The sequence below is a fragment of the Scyliorhinus torazame genome, chromosome 13 (genome assembly GCF_047496885.1).
Source record: "Scyliorhinus torazame isolate Kashiwa2021f chromosome 13, sScyTor2.1, whole genome shotgun sequence".
In the NCBI taxonomy this organism is placed as follows: domain Eukaryota; kingdom Metazoa; phylum Chordata; class Chondrichthyes; order Carcharhiniformes; family Scyliorhinidae; genus Scyliorhinus; species Scyliorhinus torazame.
In genome coordinates, this window is record NC_092719.1 from 24464556 (window position 1) to 24484120 (window position 19565).

At 45.3% G+C, this 19565-nt stretch overlaps 1 protein-coding gene across 1 annotated transcript in view; it reads left to right on the top strand.

Annotated features, from left to right (window-relative positions):
* The window catches only part of snd1 (staphylococcal nuclease and tudor domain containing 1), a 1317969-nt gene that overhangs the window by 926850 nt on the left and 371554 nt on the right, over positions 1-19565 (top strand). The window contains exon 17 of the mRNA XM_072471188.1: positions 14574-14762. Coding sequence (XP_072327289.1) covers positions 14574-14762 — 189 coding nt within the window. The remainder of the gene's footprint in view (positions 1-14573; positions 14763-19565) is intronic.

Here is a 19565-nt window from a genome sequence, read left to right on the forward strand (position 1 = left end):
GAATGTGCAAACTCCACACGGACAGTGGCCCAGAGCCGGGATCGAACCTGGGACCTCAGCGCCGTGAGGCAGCAATGCTAACCCACTGTGCCACCGTGCTGCCCTCTCTGGTGGCTTCTTTTGTCAGTTTCAAATCCGTTCCGTGGAAGTGTGACCACAAACTCCTTATTTTGTCATTTTGAGCTCGGCAAGGTGAAGGATGTTGATTCTGGGGAATAGTGTCGCACAAGTTAAATCAAGATCCATCAAACACCGATTTTATAAAAAAAACACCATTGCCATTTTTTCCAGCAGCAGCTGCTGGTAATGCTTTTACTCTTGTCAATCTTACAGTTGCTTTAAACTCATCTTTTCTTTATTTACTGGGCCAACCTGACCAATTACCGCCCGATCAGTCTACTCTCAATCATCAATAAAGTGATGGAAGGGGTCATCCACAGTGCTATCGAGCTGCACTTACTTAGCAATAACCTGCCCTCTGATGCTCAGTTTGGGTTCTGCCAGGGTCACTCAGCTCCTGACCTCAGTACAGCCTTGGTTCAAATTGGGACAAAAGAGCTGAACTCCAGAGGTGAGGTGAGAGTGACTGCCTTTGACATCATGCATTTGATAGTGTATGGCATCAAGGAGACGCAGCAAAACTGGAGTCAATGCGAATCGGGGAGAATTCTCCACAGTTTGGAGTTGTACCTAGCACAAAGGAAGATGGTTGTGGTATTTGGTGATCAGTCATCACAGTCCCTGGACATCACAGTCCCTGGACATCAGTGCAGGAGTTTCTGAGGGTAGTGACTTAGGCCCAAACATCTTCTGCTGCTTCACCAATGACCTTCCTTCCTTCATAAGGTCAGATGTGGGAATGTTCGCTGATGATTGCACAATATTCAGTACCATTCACGATTCCTCAGACACTGAAACGTTCCACGTGCAAATGCAGCATGACCTGGATAATATCCAGGCCTAGGCTGACAAGTGGCAATTAACATTCATGCCACACAAGTGCAAGGCAATGATCATTTCCAATAAGAGAGAATCAAACCATTGTCCCTTAACATCCAATGGCATTACCATCACTGAATTCCCCCCCTGTCAACATCCTGGGGTTACCATTGATCACAAACTGAACTGGACAAGCCATATTTATACTGTGGCTACAAGAGCAGGTCAGAAGCTCGGAATCCTGTGGTGAGTAAGTCACTTCCTGACTCCCCAAAGCCTGTCCACCACCTAAAAGGTACAAGTCGGGAGTGTAATGATATCATGGTTATGTTGTAATTCACCGACTTGAATTCCCTCAGACTGGCTGGAGGAAGCTGGAGAAAGGTTGCTTGTGTTTGATCTTATTGTTATTCATCTGTTGTTTTGTATATAATTTATCCATAGTTAATGTTAATAAATCATTTATAGCTTTAGCTACACGTGTTCGTGTAATATAAATCAGGCCAGCCAACAAGAACATTACAAGGAGTGTGATGGCATATTCTCCACTTGCCTGAATGAATGCAGCTCCAACAACACGAAGAAGCTTGACACCATCCAGGACAAAGCAGCCTGGTGATTGGCACCACTTTCACAAGCATTCACTCCCCCACCACCGACAAACAGTAGCAGCAGTGTGCATCATCTACAAGAGGCACTGCAGGAATTCATCAAGGTTCCTGAGGAAACACCTTCCAAACCTACAACCACAACAATCTAGAAGGACAAGGGCAGCAGATTCATGGAAACACCACCACCTTGAGATTCCCCACCAAGTCACTCACCACCGACTTGGAAATATATCTCTGTTCCTTCATTGTCGCTGGGTCATATCCTGGAACTCCCTCCCTGACAGCACAGTGGGTGTACCGACTGCATATGGAGCGCAGCGGTTCAAGAAGGCAGCTCACCATCACCTTCTGAAAGGCAATTAGGGATAGGGAACAAATGCTGGCCTAGCCAGTGAAGCCTACATCCCGTAAAACATGAAAAAATGAAAAAATACCTGCACTTTTGGCTTGCACCATCATTTATTTTGTCTTTTACTGCGATCGTCTCACAGACCCTTTCCCCTTTGTTTTTTCCTCCCTGCTGCCTTCAAGCCCACCTTTCCGGCCTCAATACTTGCTTAAAAACTGTTACATATGTAACTTTTTCCAGTTGTGATAAAAGGTCATCGACTTGAAATGTTAACTCATTCTCTCAATAGATACTGCCTGACCTATTTCCCACATCTACTGTGTTGACATCAAATACTTATAGGCATAAGTGAATGGAGAATAACGGGTGGGATTCTCCCCTACCCGGCAGGGCGGGGGGTCCTGGCACTGAGGAGTGCCGTGAACCACTCTGGCGTCGGGGCGTGAACCACTCTGGCGTCGGGCCGCCCCAAAGGTGCGGAATCCTCCGCAACTTCAGGGGCTAGGCCGGCCCCGGAGTGGTTTGCGCCGGCCGGCGGGGAAGGGGATTGGCGCCACACCAACCGGCGCCGAAGGGCCTCCGCTGGCTGGTGCGAGTTGGCGCATGTGCGGGAGTGCCAGCGTGTGCTGGCGTCATCCCAGCACATGCGCTGGGGGGATCCTCTCCGCGTGTGCCGTGGCGGAGGACCACAGCAGCCAACGCGGAGGAATAGAGTACCCCCCCGGCACAGGCCCACCCGCGGATCGGTGGGCCCCGATCGCGGGCCAGGCCACCGTGGGGGCACCTCCGGGGGCCAGATCCCCTCGCGCCCCCCCGAGGACCCCGGAGGCTGCCCGTGCCGCCGGTAAGGACCTACTCTAATTTACACCGGGCGGCCGCTCGGCCCATCGCGGGCCGGAGAATCACCGGGGGTGGGGGTGGGGGGGGGGTGCTGCTAGCGGCAGCCGACCGGTGCGATTCCCACCCCCGCCAAATCCCTGAATCCCGCCCCTCGCCGATTCTCCGACCCGGGGGGGGAGGAGAATCCCGCCCAACATTTTTCTACATTATCCCAACAAACGTTTCCATGTCAGGCTCAGCAATTCCATACAGAGCAAGGTCTCATACTAACCAGAGAGTTGCTCGGCATTGCTACAAATTAATTTTATGAATCTTGACAGCTATTCAACAAATTAGTTCTTAGACTCTCCACCTGGACCATATTAACCCTTTAAAAGTGTGTAAAGAAACCAGATTTAGAATTCAAGTTCATTTCAGATCTTCTTTCCAGGACATGATTCACTTGAAAAGACAAAAACGGGACCGGATACAAGATTCAGAAGTTCTACTCATTTTTGTTGAATGGAATGAACAAAGAGAAATAATTTGTAATTATGCACAGCTGGAACTACAGGAACATAAAGAGCATGTCAGTAGATTCACTGAAAATGTGTTTGAGGTGTTTCTCCAGAGTCATGCCCAATATACACAAACTCCTCTCAAATTCGTGGTTGTTGTCTGCGTGAAAAACTGCAATGAGTCCCAAAAGTATTAAAGCAGCAAATTGTTTACAGGAAGGCTGCTTTTTTACGATTTCAGAGTATTCCCCATTGTATTGTCCACTTATTTGCTGCTTGCATTAAGCTTGAGCTGTACGGCAAATGGCATTCCTCGCATTCTCTTGTCATTTCTCAGCATTGCCTCATTAGTGCCCCTGGCCAGTTGTATTGTACCAAGTAAAAATACACTGACTTTGCATGTATTTATTTCACTTTCCATTACTTTTTTATCCTGCTTGCAATGCAAATATTAGTTAACAGAGCCTTGGGATCTGTCTGTGGGTTTTGTTTCAGAGCAACATTTTGCACTAAAAGCAAAACCTCATTAAATGTACAGGGACTCAGCAGCGAAAGCACCTTGTACACTGTAGTCAATTATTTAACTTCCTACTGAGCCTCCGGAAAAGCTGCTGGGTCATCTTTTCTCATTCTTCCCATGTCTTTCTGTTTTCTCTTCTGTCCACTGTGTCTGTGTGGTTTTCCCCCTTCCCATTTTTCTTCTTAGTTTTGTTCCTTATTTAGCTTCTCCCATGACCTCAGGATGTCCCAGTACTTTACAGCCAGTGTGGTGTTTTTGAGGTGGGATGACTGTTGCAACATGCTGAGTGCCAGAATTTCCTGCTTTAATTATGTAAAATGTTCCTGGTCATCACTATGTTAAGACTGGCATTAGATCTTTTCTCTTTCTGTCTTTGTGTGCGTGTGTGTGTGTGTATACATATATATATATATTCACTCCCCCTCTCTCCCTCCTTCTCTCTCTTCCACTTCCTTCTTAATAATCGGTACCTCTTGTATAGATTTGCCCCTTTGCACCTTGACCAGAAACTTGCTATTTGATTTGCCCAACATATTGACAAATAATTTACTTGTGACTAGGTGGATGGTTCAGTTCAGCTTTTTTTTTGTGCCAGTTACCTTAAATCTGTAAAATAAATAAAATACTGCAGATGCTGGAAATCTGAAATAAGGACAGAAAATTCTGGGAAAACTCAGCAGATCTGGCAGCATCTGTGGCGAGAGAAAGAGTGAAGTTAAGTCATATGGACTCGAAACATTAACTTTGTTCCACTCTCCAAGATGCTACCAGAGCTGCTGAGGTTTTCCAGCATTTAAGTTTAATTACCTAAAATCTTTGTTTTTTTTCACTGACCTATCTGTGAGTAGAAAGTTTCTCCTTTAGGAACGTGTCAAAACCCTTCATAATTTTCAACAACTTTATTGCATCATCTCTTCAGTTTCTATGCTCTAATTTGAATTACCCATCTCTCTGTTTCTCACCCTAACTAGCCTCCCTCAATTTCAATACGGTTCTTGTACATCTCTGCACTCTCTCCAAGACCTTTATATCCCTCCTAAAGTATGATGGATACAGTGGGCACGATCCTCCGGCCACGCTGCGCCAGAAAAGCCGCTCGTCGACGCAGCGTGGCCGGTGAAAACCGGGAATCCCTACTCCCGGGGTCTACCCGGCTCGCAAAGCCTCATGAGATTCAACGTAATCTCGCGAGATGTTGCAAGGGGAATCCCACCCACAATGGGCGCAATCAGTTTTTAGCAAATCTGTATATTAGAGCGAGGCAGTAAGCCTTACTCTGATGTGCAGATTCCCGAGGTACCTGAGGCTTTGGGATTCAATCCCTTCGCCTCGGGGACCTCGGGCGAGCGCCGTTTGGTACTGGTCTCCTCAAACGGGACCAAACGGAAAGGCACTCGTGGGGATCTCCCAGGCGATTGGAGGCCCCCCCGTTGCATGCCTTATAGGCAGGGTGGTGCCCTGGCACTGCTGGAGCCACCTGGGTACCCTGGCAGTGCCAACCTGGCACCCTGGTGGTTCCACCTGGCTGTCAGCCTGGCACTGCCAACGTGCCCAGGTGGCATTTTTCGCATGCGCATGTTCGGGCTGGGGTTGCCCAGTGTGGATGTTGGAGGGAACCTATCATGTTGCGTTCAGGCTGGTGGGGGAAGTCAGAGATTCTTTTCGGAGAGCAGGACACCATTTAAAGATGGCATCCCGATCTCTCGCTACAATGGGGAGTTCTGGCGAGCCAAGTTCCCCACTGTACAAAACAGGGCTATGTGTGGCCTCGGCGGCGCGTCCCCCTTTCAGGCCCCTTATTCAGAGCGAGTCATGTTGAATAGCCGTGTGTTTCTCGGCACTGAGAGTGCCAGCAACACACGGCTAAACGCACTTGCTCAGGGACTTTGTTCCCTTTTGGGATCGTGCCAAGTACTTCAGGTCAGGCCTATAATGATTTTTGAAAGTTTAGCATAACTTCCTTGCTTTTGTCCTCTATATTTCCCATGTTAGAGCTGAGCCAATGAACTCATGTATGTTTTTAACAGCCTTTTCAACTTATGAGAGGTTTAAAGACCCCTAGGTCTCTTTGTTTCCGGACCTCCTTTACAATGATTCCATTTAACTTATACTGCCACTCCTTCCTGCCAAAATACTGACATTTCTGAAAATAGTTTTAATCTAACTATAATCCTTGACTCATGCAGACCCTACCTGAGGGGAAGATTTGGATTGTTTGGTTCCCTTGAAGGAGAAATGTTGAAGTAAGGATTGAAACATACTGCATTTCAGAACAAAACTGCTTGAAACAAATTGGAACAAAATGCAAAGCCAAATTGGTGAAAGGAATATTTCAACATCATAATGTAGCTGAATTGTGCAGGATGTGTTTTTGCACCAAAATGAACAGATTATAACCAGAGTTAAACTTATTTTCAGCTATTCAAGCATACTTAAATTAATGAAGAGCACAGTGTATTGTATCACAGTTCTATTAATGAGGGAACTATATGCAAATACGTTGTGTCACAGAGAGTAGTTGATTTCTTTCCCTTCCCATCCAAAAGTAATGGAGCGGCGATGGTTCCATAGGCATAATTAGCATCCCAGAATATCACCTCAGTATCTGCCCATCATGTACAAACCTAGCTAATGAATGTTGAACAGTTATAGAACTAGAACCATCGCTTTTGACATGCGCATTTTTAAAATAAATTTAGAGTACCCAATTCTTTTTTCCAATTAAAGGGCAATTTAGCATGGCCAATTCACTGACCCTGCACATCTTTTGGTTGTGGGGGTGAGACCCACGCAGACACAGGGAGAATTTGCAAACTTCACACGGACAGTGACCCGGAGCCGATATCGAAGCTGGGTCTCGGTGCCGTGAGGCAGCAGTGCTAACCACTGTGCCACCATGCCGCCCCTAACATGTGTTTTGCAGCTAAATATTTTTCTGCCTTTTTTTGTTGCCCACATTGGTTTGGGTCACTGGACAACAGTCCAAAGTGGTTTTCTCCCCATCTAGCTTAAGGCTGTTGGGATCGACCTAAAGCTAACTTGATGTGGACTCTATGTAGGACTGTAGCAGGCTTCTCCAAAGTAGATAGGTACAGACACCTGTAAGAAATCAATTGTTTTTTTCCAATATCAGTAGAAAGTACAAGCAAGTTATATGTTTGTACACTTACTGGCAGGATATTCCTCATGTTCCTGAAAACTATTAGACAATCCAGTCTTCAGCACTCAATACTGAAGAATTTCTGAAATTGAGTCTGTCTGTAAACTGAGTTGGACAAAGTCAAATGGCTTTCTCTGAGCCTGGCAATTCTAAGGTTGTCATGTGATCTTTGTGTTATATGGGACTACACTAGTAGGTGACAATGCTGCTGTCCACACACTCCATTCTTACTGAAATGTGGCTGACATTCAGTTCTTATCAGCAGAAGATAAAACACTTTACAGATTTTAAACAAGATGCCTTAATAGAATGGCAACAACTGAGACATGGACATGTTGTCTCCAAACTTGCTATAATTCTTGCACATACTCTTTGCATCTTGCATGGCATTAACCTGTCACCCATTGAACTTTCCTTGTGGAATTCTATCACACATAACATATTTTCATAATGTAAAGATATTAATACTGACTTCTGTATTGGTGAGCTATTTTCCCTGATGTTTTATACACCACCCTGCAAATTGAATTATGATCAACCCCTGGTTGTGTATGTAACTGTATCATATACGCAGTACAGTATCCCACTAAAAGGACTAATATGTGTATTTAAATATGCTAATAGTGATGGGGTTGTACGTCAAGCAGGCTTTCCTCTGGGCTCCATGACAGCCACAGTTTATTCCTTTTGTGATGTGAATTCAACGATCCTGGGTTAGGGGGGCAAAACACTGAGAAAACTTTGTTACATTAATGACTACTCTAGTGACATGCCACAGGGATAAGGCAACATGTGACTTTTGGGTGCGACCAGATTCAAACAAGGGATGCCGGCCATCCACGGTTGTATGATCTGCCGGCACTTACTTTTGTCAGCCACTCTATGAAGAATAGACGGTGGTTTGCGAGGGTAAAGGTGCCTGTGGAACCAGATGTCAGCAGGAGATTGTTGAAAAATTTAAAGCCATTCAATTCCGTTGTATAGAAAATAAAATAGTATTTCTTTTTTGGTTGTAACTGTATTGTATGAATAACAAATGTATTTTCTCGTTTGAAACTCAAATTCTGAAGCAAAGATAAATTATTTCAAATCCTGGGTCTTTGTCCACAGTTGAGTTGCTGCTCACTTGCACTCTGGGTGACGGATTCCATGGAAACTGAACATTCTTGAAATGGTCTTTTCAGAAGGAGTTATCATAATGAGTCTGTAAGTGTTGATCGAGGCAGATAGGATGACGGGAGAGTGGGTGGGTGCAAATCCACACCGACCATTGCAGCATTCAGTGAGTTCATGAGAGCCTGGAATCAAAACTGGGTAATGTCAGAAAATGATGAAGAATATCACAGGTCGAATACTGCCATCTCCCTTCCCCCATGCCCTTTCTCCTGGAACCCAGGCACTTCAAGTCCCAAGTGGTCACCGTCAGTGAGATGAGAAACCAGTTATTAAAACTGAAGAGGCGTCTGATACTGTTTGCTAAATATTTGATTGGATTGATAAATTGTTTAGCTAATCCGGCATTGTTGGAGAATTTGGTGGGAATGATGCTGCCCGAGGGGATTTTATTTAAAGAGATCAGTAGGATTTCTCTGTCCATTACTGTCTACATAGTAAATTCAGAAAGAGATTTGTTAGAATCCAATGTGCTGTGCAATAATGCTTATTCTTTCTATTTTACTGCTTTTTTTAATGGAACTGTTTTGTAAATAGGGTAGACAATGATTTAACTTGAACCTTTCAGTCAAGGAAGAGAAATGCTTGTGTATTTATTTCGAAGAAATGTAATTTTGGAAGCTATTTTTATTTCCGTTCCTGTTAACTAAGAGAGCAAGGAAGAGGAATGTTTTGTCATGCGAGCGTTGTCGTGAAATTTGTGCTTTCTGCGTCATATTGCATGGTTGCAGCCTAGGAGGCCATTTGACCTCCGAGTCCATCTCTCTGCAAGAGCAACCATACTGGTCCCACTCCCCCATAGCCCTGCAACCTTTTTTCTCTTCAGATAAATATCCAGTTCCCTTTTGAAAGCCATGATTGAACTGGCTCCACCATTCTCCCATCCCATTCCAGATCCTAACTACTCACTGCATATACTATCAGGATTGATGTTGTCTTTTCTTATAGAACCAGGGAGGGGATGGGCTTAAACGTGATTGTCATTGAAATTTTCCTTTATTCACTGATTCCACATCCTTTTTCTCCCTACATTTTTTCCTTTTCCCGCTCCTTCTCATTCTCTCTACTCATGCACTCACTCCTCTCGCCATTCACGTGTCCGCTTGTTCAGCATACATTGTAGCTATTTACTTTACTTTCCTGCCACTCATCCTTTCTCTCTTTACTTGATCATGCTTCTTTTAATTCATCCTCTCACTATTCTATGCTCACTTTTGCTAAGAACCCTGCCAATGTTAAGCATCCCTGTGAGAAAAGATATGCAAACCAGGGGAGAATAGTCCAGTCATTTTGTGATCAACGGTACACTTAACTACCCGATGGCTATGCACACACTGTATTACATGAAGTTACCCCTTTGTTCTCAACTACCTATGTTTCCTGAACGCCCCTTTCCCAAATAACATTCAATATTATATAAATCTATGAGCTAAATCCAGGAGATAATTACCATGCACGGGTTATTTGTCCATTTAGGGAAAACTATCTTCAGTTTTGGCGAAGGCGTAGTATTCACGGCTCGAGTTTTTGATTTTAATCAGCTGCCATTTTGGCAATATCTTGTTCTCAGGGGAATCTGTTTCCTGCAGCTGGGTGGGCTGTGATGGCAGCTGCTACTGTGTGCCTTTCTCCAGCTATTGTGCAATGGAAACATAATTCTTTCCCTTTGATGTTACCCACCTGGCTTTTTTCAGCGTATAAGTGTCACTTCCCTTATCTCTGCATTTTGAAGTTACCTCTTCTATACCCCAGTATTGTCCCTCAGTTGCATAGGTAAGCACTTGCTTTTCTCACTAGTCTGCTAATTCACATATTAAAACCCCCTTCAGACAGTTTCCCATCAATTCCCCTTTTATTTTTTCCCAATTTCATTTTGTAATCTTAATTTTCCCCAATTCTTGACACTTTCCCTATATCTGGTCTGGTCTCAAACCTTGTTTCCCCCGCCCCCAACTATGATGGATAGATAATTTTGACTTTAAAAACACAACTGGCAGAATTGTGTAGTGACGGTGAGCAAAACCACAAGGAGATTTATATTTTATTTTCTTTAAAAATATATATTTTAGTCACTTAAGTGAGTCAGGAATACTGATATTACAAGAAGCGTTAAATAATCCATGCAAGACCAGGAAAGGAAATGGTTGATGACACATTTGGATTAACATTCATATCTGCTGGTGTTAATTCCTTCTGCTTGTGCCATCAGACTCATTAACTGCTCCTTGTCATTTCTCTTACGCTGAATTTGCCTGTGCAGAATCAGTGAAATAATATATTTATATTTAGGGTATGGGTCATGCAGTACATAGAAACACTCTTCACCTTTCGCGACAGTGCAAATTTAATCTGGATTGAAGTCGCGGCTGGCTGAGAAAATGTTCAAAATCAGTTTGAAGCACTTTTTATTAGTTTCTGCTGGACACAGTTCCACAGCACAAAACATATCTACATTTAGATGGAAGATGGGAGGAATCTCGAGTGGAACATAAACGTAACATGACTGGTTGGGCCAAATGTCCAGTTTCCATGCAACCAATCTTTTGCAAGGCTGCAGAAACAAAGACTCACCGTTATATTACTCCTCTATGAACATGCCAATGTGTATGAAATACAATGGAAATACTTTTGAAGTGTACCCATGATTCTTTTATAGCCAGCCACTCCATGACACCAACGCCGAACAAATGAGTCAGGTGAAAGACCAGTTAATCACTTCTGAGTTTGAGTTTAATAAATCTAGCACCAGATAAGCTTCTCAGTTGTCTGAAGGGTCGCTGGTTCACCAATGATCTTCATGGAAAAGAGGTAGCAGCCCTAGTCTGCATGGAGACTCCGATCTCTCATTATGTGGCCCTGTTAGACTGGACAATATGGGTGATCCCAATCCTACACTACATGGTACTGTTAACCTGGCCTAAACGGTGATTTCAATCACCCCCTGCATAACTCTGTAATTTTGTTCAAAACCACTAGCCTCTGAGATACAGCACTCCTTCAATGCTGACCTCTTGTGCAATCACAATTCAATTACTCTGCCATTGATGGCCATGCCTTCAGCTCTGGAATTCCCACCCTACACCTCTCCCCTTCTACTTGCTTTCTTCCTCTAAGCTGCTTCTAAACCTACCTCTTTGCCCAAGCTTTTGGTCATCTGACCTAATATCGCCTTATGCAGCTGTGTGTTATACTTTGTGAAACACCTTGGGACACTTAATTACATTAAAGGTGCTATAAATTCTTGTTGGTCTACATGATGAACCCAGTCCCTCACTAGGTGATTGATTCTTAATGTCTCCAAGGCAACCAGAGATTTATGTATTTCTGAATGTATTATGTTTTTTCATGTATGGAACGATCTTGTCCTCCAGGATTGAGGATTGTGTTCCGGATGTTATTGGGGAGGACCAGACGGGGTTTGTTAAGGGTAGGCAGTTGGTGGCCAATGTAAGAAGGTTGTTAAATGTGATCATGATGCCCCCGGAAGGTAGGGAGGTGGAGGTAGTGATCGCAATGGATGCAGAAAAGGCTTTTGATCGGGTAGAATGGGATTATCTGTGGGAGGTACTGGGACGGTTCGGATTTGGACGGGGCTTTATTGACTGGGTCAGGTTGCTGTATCAGGCTCCTATGGCAAGTGTACAGATGAATAGGACAACACCGGACTATTTTAGACTGCACCGGGGGACGAGACAGGGATGCCCCCTCTCCCCACTGTTGTTCGCGCTAGCTATAGAGCCATTGGCATTGCTCTGAGAGCCTCAAGGTGCTGGTTGCTCTGAGAGCCTCAAGGTGCTGGTCGGGGGGGGGGGGGGGGAGCACAGCACAGAGTCGCGCTCTATGCAGACGACCTGCTTCTGTATGTATTGGACCCATTAGGGGGATGGAAGAAATCAGGAGGATTCTAGGGGAATTTGGCCGGTTTTCGGGGTATAAGCTAAGTATGGGGAAAAGAGAGATGTTTGCGGTCCAGGCGAGGGGACAGGAGAGGCAATTGGGGGAGCTGCCATTTAGATTAGTAGGGGGAAGCTTTAGATACCTAGACATTCAAGTGGCTCGGAAATGGGACCGGCTGCATAAATTAAATCTGGCCCTGCCGTTCCCGCCGTCACGGTACTCCACCAGCCCCGTGGTGGTGGCGGCCCTGAGAGTCTGGGGACAATGGAGAAGACATGGGGAGCATCGGTCTGGTCCCCAATCTGTAATAATCACTGGTTTGCCTGGGGAAGTATGGATGGGGTGTTCCGGATATGGCAGAGAGCAGGGGTTGAGAGGATGGGGGATATGTTTATAGAAAGGAGCTTTCCGAGTATGAGGGCGCTGGAAGAGAAGTTTGGGTTGGTGAGAGGAAACAAATTCAGGTATTTGCAGGTGTGGGACTTCCTACGTAAACAGGTGTCAACCTTCCCGCTCCTACCGCTAAGGGGGATTCAGGACAGGGTGGTTTCCAGAGGGTGGGTAGGAGAAGGGAGCGTCTCGGACATTTACAAGCAACTTATGGGGTCAGAGGAGACACAGGCCAAGGAGATGAAGCGCAATAAGGAGGAGGAGCTGGGAGGAGAGATAGAGGATGGTCTATTGGCGGACAAGTTGAGTAGAGTCAACGCGTCCGCAACATGTGCCAGGCTCAGCCTGATACAATTTAAGGTCGTTCACCGGGCTCACATGACAGTGGCCCAGATGAGCAGATTCTTTGGGGTGGAAGACAGGTGTGCAAAATGTGCGGGAGGACCAGCGAACCATGTCCACATGTTCTGGGCATGTCCGAAGCTTAGGGGATTTTGGCTGGGGTTTGCAAATGTAATGTCCACGGTGTTAAAAACAAGGGTGGCGCTGAGTCCAGAGGTGGCGATTTTCGGGGTGTCGGAAGACCCGGGAATCCAGGAGGAGAAAGAGGCAGACGTTCTGGCCTTTGATTCCCTGGTAGCCCGGAGACGGATACTATTAGCTTGGAGGGACTCAAAGCCCCTGAAGTCGGAGACCTGGCTATCGGACATGGCTAGCTTTCTCTGTTTGGAGAAAATCAAATTCGCCTTGAGAGGTTCACTGTTAGGGTTCGCCCGGAGGTGGCAACCGTTCGTCGATTTCTTTGCGGAAAATTAATTGTCAGCAGAAGGGGGGGGGGGTTTGTTTAGCTTAGAGTAGGGGGTTAATAAAGGTGGGGCCTGTGAGGGAGGGAGACGGCTTTTGCACTATGTTTATAGTTTCATGTACATTGTTTATTGTGTTGTTCTTATAATACCAAAAAATACCTCAATAAAATGGTTTTTTTTTAAAATGTATGGAACGATCTGTCTGGACTGTATGCAGTACAATACTTTCCACTGTACCTCAGTACATGTGACAATCAATAAAATTCAACTCAATTCAGATGGGCAATAAGTACAATCTTAACAGGGTAGTTTCCAGAGTGTGGGTGGGAGAAGGGAGGGTTACGGACATTTATAAGGAACTTATGGGGTCAGAGGAAACGCAGACTGAGGAGCTGAAACACAAATGGGAAGAGGAGTTAGAGCTAGAGGATGGTCTCTTGGCGGATGCGTTGAGTAGAGTCAACGCGTCCACAACATGTACCAGGCTCTACCTGATACAGTCTCAGGTTGTTCACCGGGCTCACATGACAGTGGCCCGGAAGCAGGTTCTTTGGGGTGGAAGACAGGTGTGCGGAGGACCAGCGATATCATCTGGACATGCCCGAAGCTTAGGTGATTCTGGCAGGGGTTTGCGGATGTCATGTCCAAGGTGTTGAAAACAACTGTGGCGCAGAGTCCAGAGGTGGCGATTTTCGGTGTGTCGGAAGATCCGGGATTCCAGGAGGAGAAAGAGGCAGACGTTCTGGCCTTTGCCTCTCTGGTAGCCCGGAGACGGATACTATTAGCTTGGAGGGACTCAAAGCCCCTGAAGCCGGAGACCTGGCTATCAGACATGGCTAGCTTTCTCTGTTTGGAGAAAATCAAGTTCGTGTTGAGAGGATCAATGTTAGGGTTCGCCCGGAGGTAGCAGCCGTTCGTCGACTTCTTTAGGGAAAATTAACCGTCAGCTGAAGGGGGGGGGGGGGGGGGGGGGGCTGTGGGGTTAGTTTAGTGTAGAATAGGGGGTTAGAAAAGGTGGGACCTGTGAGAGAGGAAGATGGCGTTTGCACTATGTTTATAATTGTATGTACACCGTTTCTTCTGTTATTGTTGTAAAACCATAAATACCTCAATAAAATGTTTATTTAAAAAAATAAGTACAATCTTGTGTCATCTGCATTCTAAGAACATATACGTGTCTTTAGCTACAGGTAGTTCTGCTTTGTACTTAATGCAATTCTGTTTTCTACTGTAGAAGCTGTAATTTTGACATTTGTTAAGAATGGTTGGGCTTGGTATTAAGGACTTGAGGTTTCTGTAAATCATTTTTTAATATAATCTTTGGTGTCACAAGTAGGCTTACATTAACACTTTTCAACTAACAAAATTGTTAAATTTTGTTCCAATTTTAGGTGGAGGTAGAGGTGGAAAGTATGGATAAAGCCGGTAATTTCATTGGCTGGCTACATATAGATGGGGTCAACCTTTCCGTCGCCCTCGTGGAGAACTCTCTCTCGAAGGTCCACTTTACTGCAGAACGGAGTCCCTACTTCAAAGCACTGCAGTCAGTCGAGGAGCCAGCCAAGCTGAAACGGGAAAAGGTAGGAACTGAGTGGGAATGTGGTCTTTTGAAAAACCAGTTCAATTTTTCTAAAACACTACAAATGTCTGTGTTTGTCACAATGCCCGTGGTACAAGTGAATGATGTACGGTCCACTATTGATTTAACATACCCAGCATTTGCTGTACATTTAATCTAATCAATTCAAGGTACTGCATGAATGCAAATTATTTAAAGTTCAAACCGCTGAAAGTTTCTTTGCATTTAAAGAGAAGTGCATTCAGAAAATGTTTGAATTTTTGCCGTGTCTTTCTCGAAGGTGACTGGTATCCTGGGTGTCTGATTAATAAGTGAAACCTTTTGCAAGGCTCCTATATTGGGATTATGCAATACATTTCAGTATCCCATCACTTGAGAGAATTTCTCAACTCTGAATAACAGAGGCAGCTGTTCATACACAGCTGACCTTACAGCCTCACAATACAAATCCCTTAGTCCTCAGCAAGCTCACTTCATGTGAAGTCACTGTCCACAGAAGTTGGTGAGAAACCACATTTTACATTTTTCATATTTATTTTCAAGTGTGAGCAGGGAATTGTGAAAGCATTACAGATACCACAAATACATTGGAACATTTTAGTCTTTGTTAATCAAACAATCCATTCCATCACAAGCTGACCACATTTGAGCCAGAAACCGTTTTATTTTGTTTCTTTGTCACTAAGATGTCTTTCACCCATGTGTTATGGGCGAGGCTTTTCAGCACCCCAAAATGTATCATGGAGTTCAACCAACCTCTCCCTTTAATGGATTTGTTGCTTTTCCGAGCACACAGCTTTTCCCGAGGTGTGGGATTACAATTATGGACACGTGGATTTTTAAACACAAAACACTGTTTATTACATGAACTCAACTTAACATCTTAAATAAACATTGGATCTCTTAACACCCCTTACTTCAAAGATAACTCAAAAAATATTGCAACAGTAGGTAATTCCTTAAAATGTTCCTTCAAACTTCCAAGAGACTTAACACCTTTAAACAGTATCACATCAGGTTAAAGGATATATATTTTCTGTAGAATGGCAGAGACTGTCGCAAACTGGCTTTCTACTTTTAAACTGCTCTCAGGCAGTTTAAACACCTGAGAGCAGCCAGGCACTTTTTTAGCTGCTCTCAGCAAAACCAAACTGCAAACCTTGCAGCTCTCTGGAAACACACTGCTTTTAAACTGAAACTAAAAACCTACAAAATGGCTGAACTGAGCTGAGCTCCACCCACTCTATGACATCACTGTTTTCTTAAAGGTACATTGCTTAAATACCCAGTTCTTAAAGGCACTCTCGCATGACACATGTTAATCAAGGTAATCTATGTTGGTGCACTTCTCCATCTTCGCCCCCCCACTGTTTTCTTCAAGCATTCACAGAAGAAGCAGAGGCAAGTTCCCTCTGCTATGTACCCAATCTCAGGATGTGATTTCTGCTTACGACATTGTTGATTTTATGCTTCCTGTACCAATGCACCCCTCAGATGTGAGAATGCCAATGTATATAGTATTGTGGGCACTTATTTGTTGGCAGACCTGTTTAAAAGCTGCTGAGCAGTTTATTAAACTTTAGGATTTTTGTTAATGCTATACCCCCATGAAGGATTTAATGTTCCTACTAAGGGAACAGAGAAACCAGGAAACTACCATTTTTGGAAACTGTCAAGACACATTTGTGGTACACTGTCAACAGGGCAATAGTTTAAGGTTCCAAAGTCTTAAGCTACAATCGTGAATCTCTAACACTCCCCGAAGTCAAAATCACGTTCGGCGACGGGGTGGAGGATCTGTTTTGGCGCCAAAATCGGGAGCGGCACTGGTTTTTGAATTCTCCGCCCCCTGCAAAGAATACGCCGTGCCGATTATCCACAGCCTGAGGCCCGTCTCACGATGCTCCGTCCCAGACTGGCCGAGTTCCCGACGGCGTGGGTTATGTGTGCTCACACCGTTCATGAACTCAGCGTGGCGGCTGCGGACTTATTCCAAGGCCGCCACAGTCAGGAGAGGGCTGATCGGCGAGCAGGGGTGGTTTCATTCAGGGCTGGGGGGCACTGTGGGCGGGCGGTACGGTGCGCGCGAGCGGCCGCGGGGAGGCACTACTTTGGCGGTCCAGGTCCGCAGGCTAAGTCTGCCATGGAGCACGGCGCGGACGCTACAGGCCGCCGCCATGCGCATGCGCAGCCTCGGAACCAGAAGTGCTGAGCGCCGTATCGGCAGCTAGAGCTGCGAGCTCTACGTTGCTTCCCTGCTAGTCCCCAGCAAAACCTGGTGTAAAAGACCACCGTTTTCACGCCAGCATGGGGACGTAGTCTCCAAAACGGAGAATCCAGCCCCTTATCAATGTTGTTTAAGGCTCTCAAAGTTGTATCTTCAAAACACACCCTTGTGTGTTAAATTCAATAATGCGCAGCAATACATTTGTCAGCTGATAGAAGATCTTGAGCTTCCTTAACTGAAGTACAGCCACCTTGTTTTAGTTTTTTGTTAAAGTATTTTCACTCAACAAAGTTTCAACAGTTTTACTATATAAAATGACCACACAAAAAACCCCAGCCCATCCAAATCCCCACCTCAACAGTCAACGGTAATCAACTCCCGAAAATACATGATGAACAAACCCTAACAATTGTAGAACCCACACATGCCCCCCTCAGAGCAAACTTCACCTTTTCTAGGGTCAGAAACTCCAGCAGGATCCCCCACCACACCGAGGCATGGGGTGCAGAAGCTGACCTCAACCGCAATAAGACCCGCCTACGAGCAATCAGCAAGGCGAAGGCTAAAACACCTGGCCCGCACCCGCCTGCAGCTCCGGCCCCCCTGACACCCCGAATATGGCTTCGAGAGGACCGGGTTCCACGTCCACATGTGAAACCCTCGAAATGGTACTGAGCACTGTCCTCCAAAACTTTTCCAGCTTCAGGCAGGGCCAAAGTATATGCACATGATTCGCAGGGCCCCTCCCACACTGCTCACGGACATCCTCCACACCCTCGAATAGCCAGCTCATCCTAGACTTTGTGAGGTGCGCCCTGTACACTACCTTCAGCTGTATCAGCCCCAGCCTCACGCACAAAGTCGAGGCGTTTCCCTCTGCAGCACCTCGCACCACAGACCCTCCTCCAGCACCACCCCCAACTCCTCCTCCCACTTCTCTTTGTTTTAGTTGCAGTGAATAGGGATTTTATTTGTGAGGAAATTTGTATGTCTTGTATATATTGTGGTTTATAGAAATTATGCAAGGAAGCATAATGTAAGTGCAGTCGTGTAGCAGCCTCAAAGGGAACAAGAGTGACTAGCATGAGATAGAAATTGGGCCTTGTTGCCCCATTTCATGGGTGTAAAATAGGGTCAATAAGACACAGTTTAGGAAGCTGACACCCTAATTTCTTGGCTGCTTCCTAAATGGATATTAGACCCCATGCATATATAAATGAAACATAGAAAATTGGAGCAGAGATATGACATTCAGCCCTTTGAGCCTGCCCCGCCATTCCCATATCCTTTGATTCCTTTCGTCTCAAATGCTATATCTAACTGCTTCTTGAGATCATACAAGGTTTTGTCCTAACTGCTTCCTGTAGTAGTGAATTCCACTGTCCGACCACTCTCCAGTTGAAGGAATTTCCCCTCATCTCAGTCCTAAATGGTCTACCCCGTATCTTTCGACTGTGACCCCTGGTTCTGGACAGTCCCACCATCGGGAACATCCTTCTTGCATCTACCCTGTCTAGTCCTGTTGGAGTGTTCTAGGTTTCTGTGAAATCCCCCCTCATTCTTCTTACTATGAAGGCCAATGTACCACTTGCCTTCTTTACCACCTGCTGCACCTGCATGCTTACCTTCAGCGACTGGTCTCATTGCACAATCCCCGCTCCTAATTTTTGTCCATTCGAATAATAATCCACCTTCCTGTTTTTGCGAACAAAGTGGATAACCTTACAATTATCCGAATTTTACAGCATCTGCCATTCATTCGTCCACTCACTCAACTTGTCAGAATCACAATGTAGGATCTCTGCATCCTTCTCACAGCTCACCATCCCGCCCAGCTTTGTGTCATTTGCAAATTTGAAGCCATTTTGTGTTCTCATCTAATTCAATAATATATACTGTGAATAGCTGAGGGCCCAGCACCAATCCTTGTGTACCCCACTAATCACTGTCTGCCATTTGGAAAAAGACCTGTTTATTCCTACTCTTTTTTTCCAGTCTGTCAGTCAGTTTTCTGTCCATCGCAATACACCACCCCTAATCCCATGCGCTTAGGAAATGAAAATGAAGGGGGCCTAATGTCCGTTGTGGACACTCCAGCTGAAATTGACCGGTAGTGAATGGATTGGCTTCATCTCAAGTTCTGACAGCAAGGCAGATGGACCTGTGGAGTGCACCATGTGCCATAAACTTATCTAGATTACTTGGATGGGGCTTGCAGCCCAATTTCACACAATCATAGAATGATACACCACGCCAAATCCATTACAATACCACATACTAGAAAGTAGTTGAAGCTTACCTTTTAATAATCTTTATTGTCACAAGTGGGCTTACATTAACACCGCAATGAAGTTACTGTGAAAAGTCCCGAGTCGCCATATTCCGGCGTTTGTTCGGATACACAGAGGGAGAATTCAGAATGTCCAATTCACCTAACAGCACGTCTTTCAGGACTTGTACATAGAACATAGAACATTACAGCGCAGTACAGGCCCTTCGGCCCTCGATGTTGCGCCGACCTGTGAAACCACTCTAAAGCCCATCTGCACTATTCCCTTGTGGGAGGAAACCAGAGCA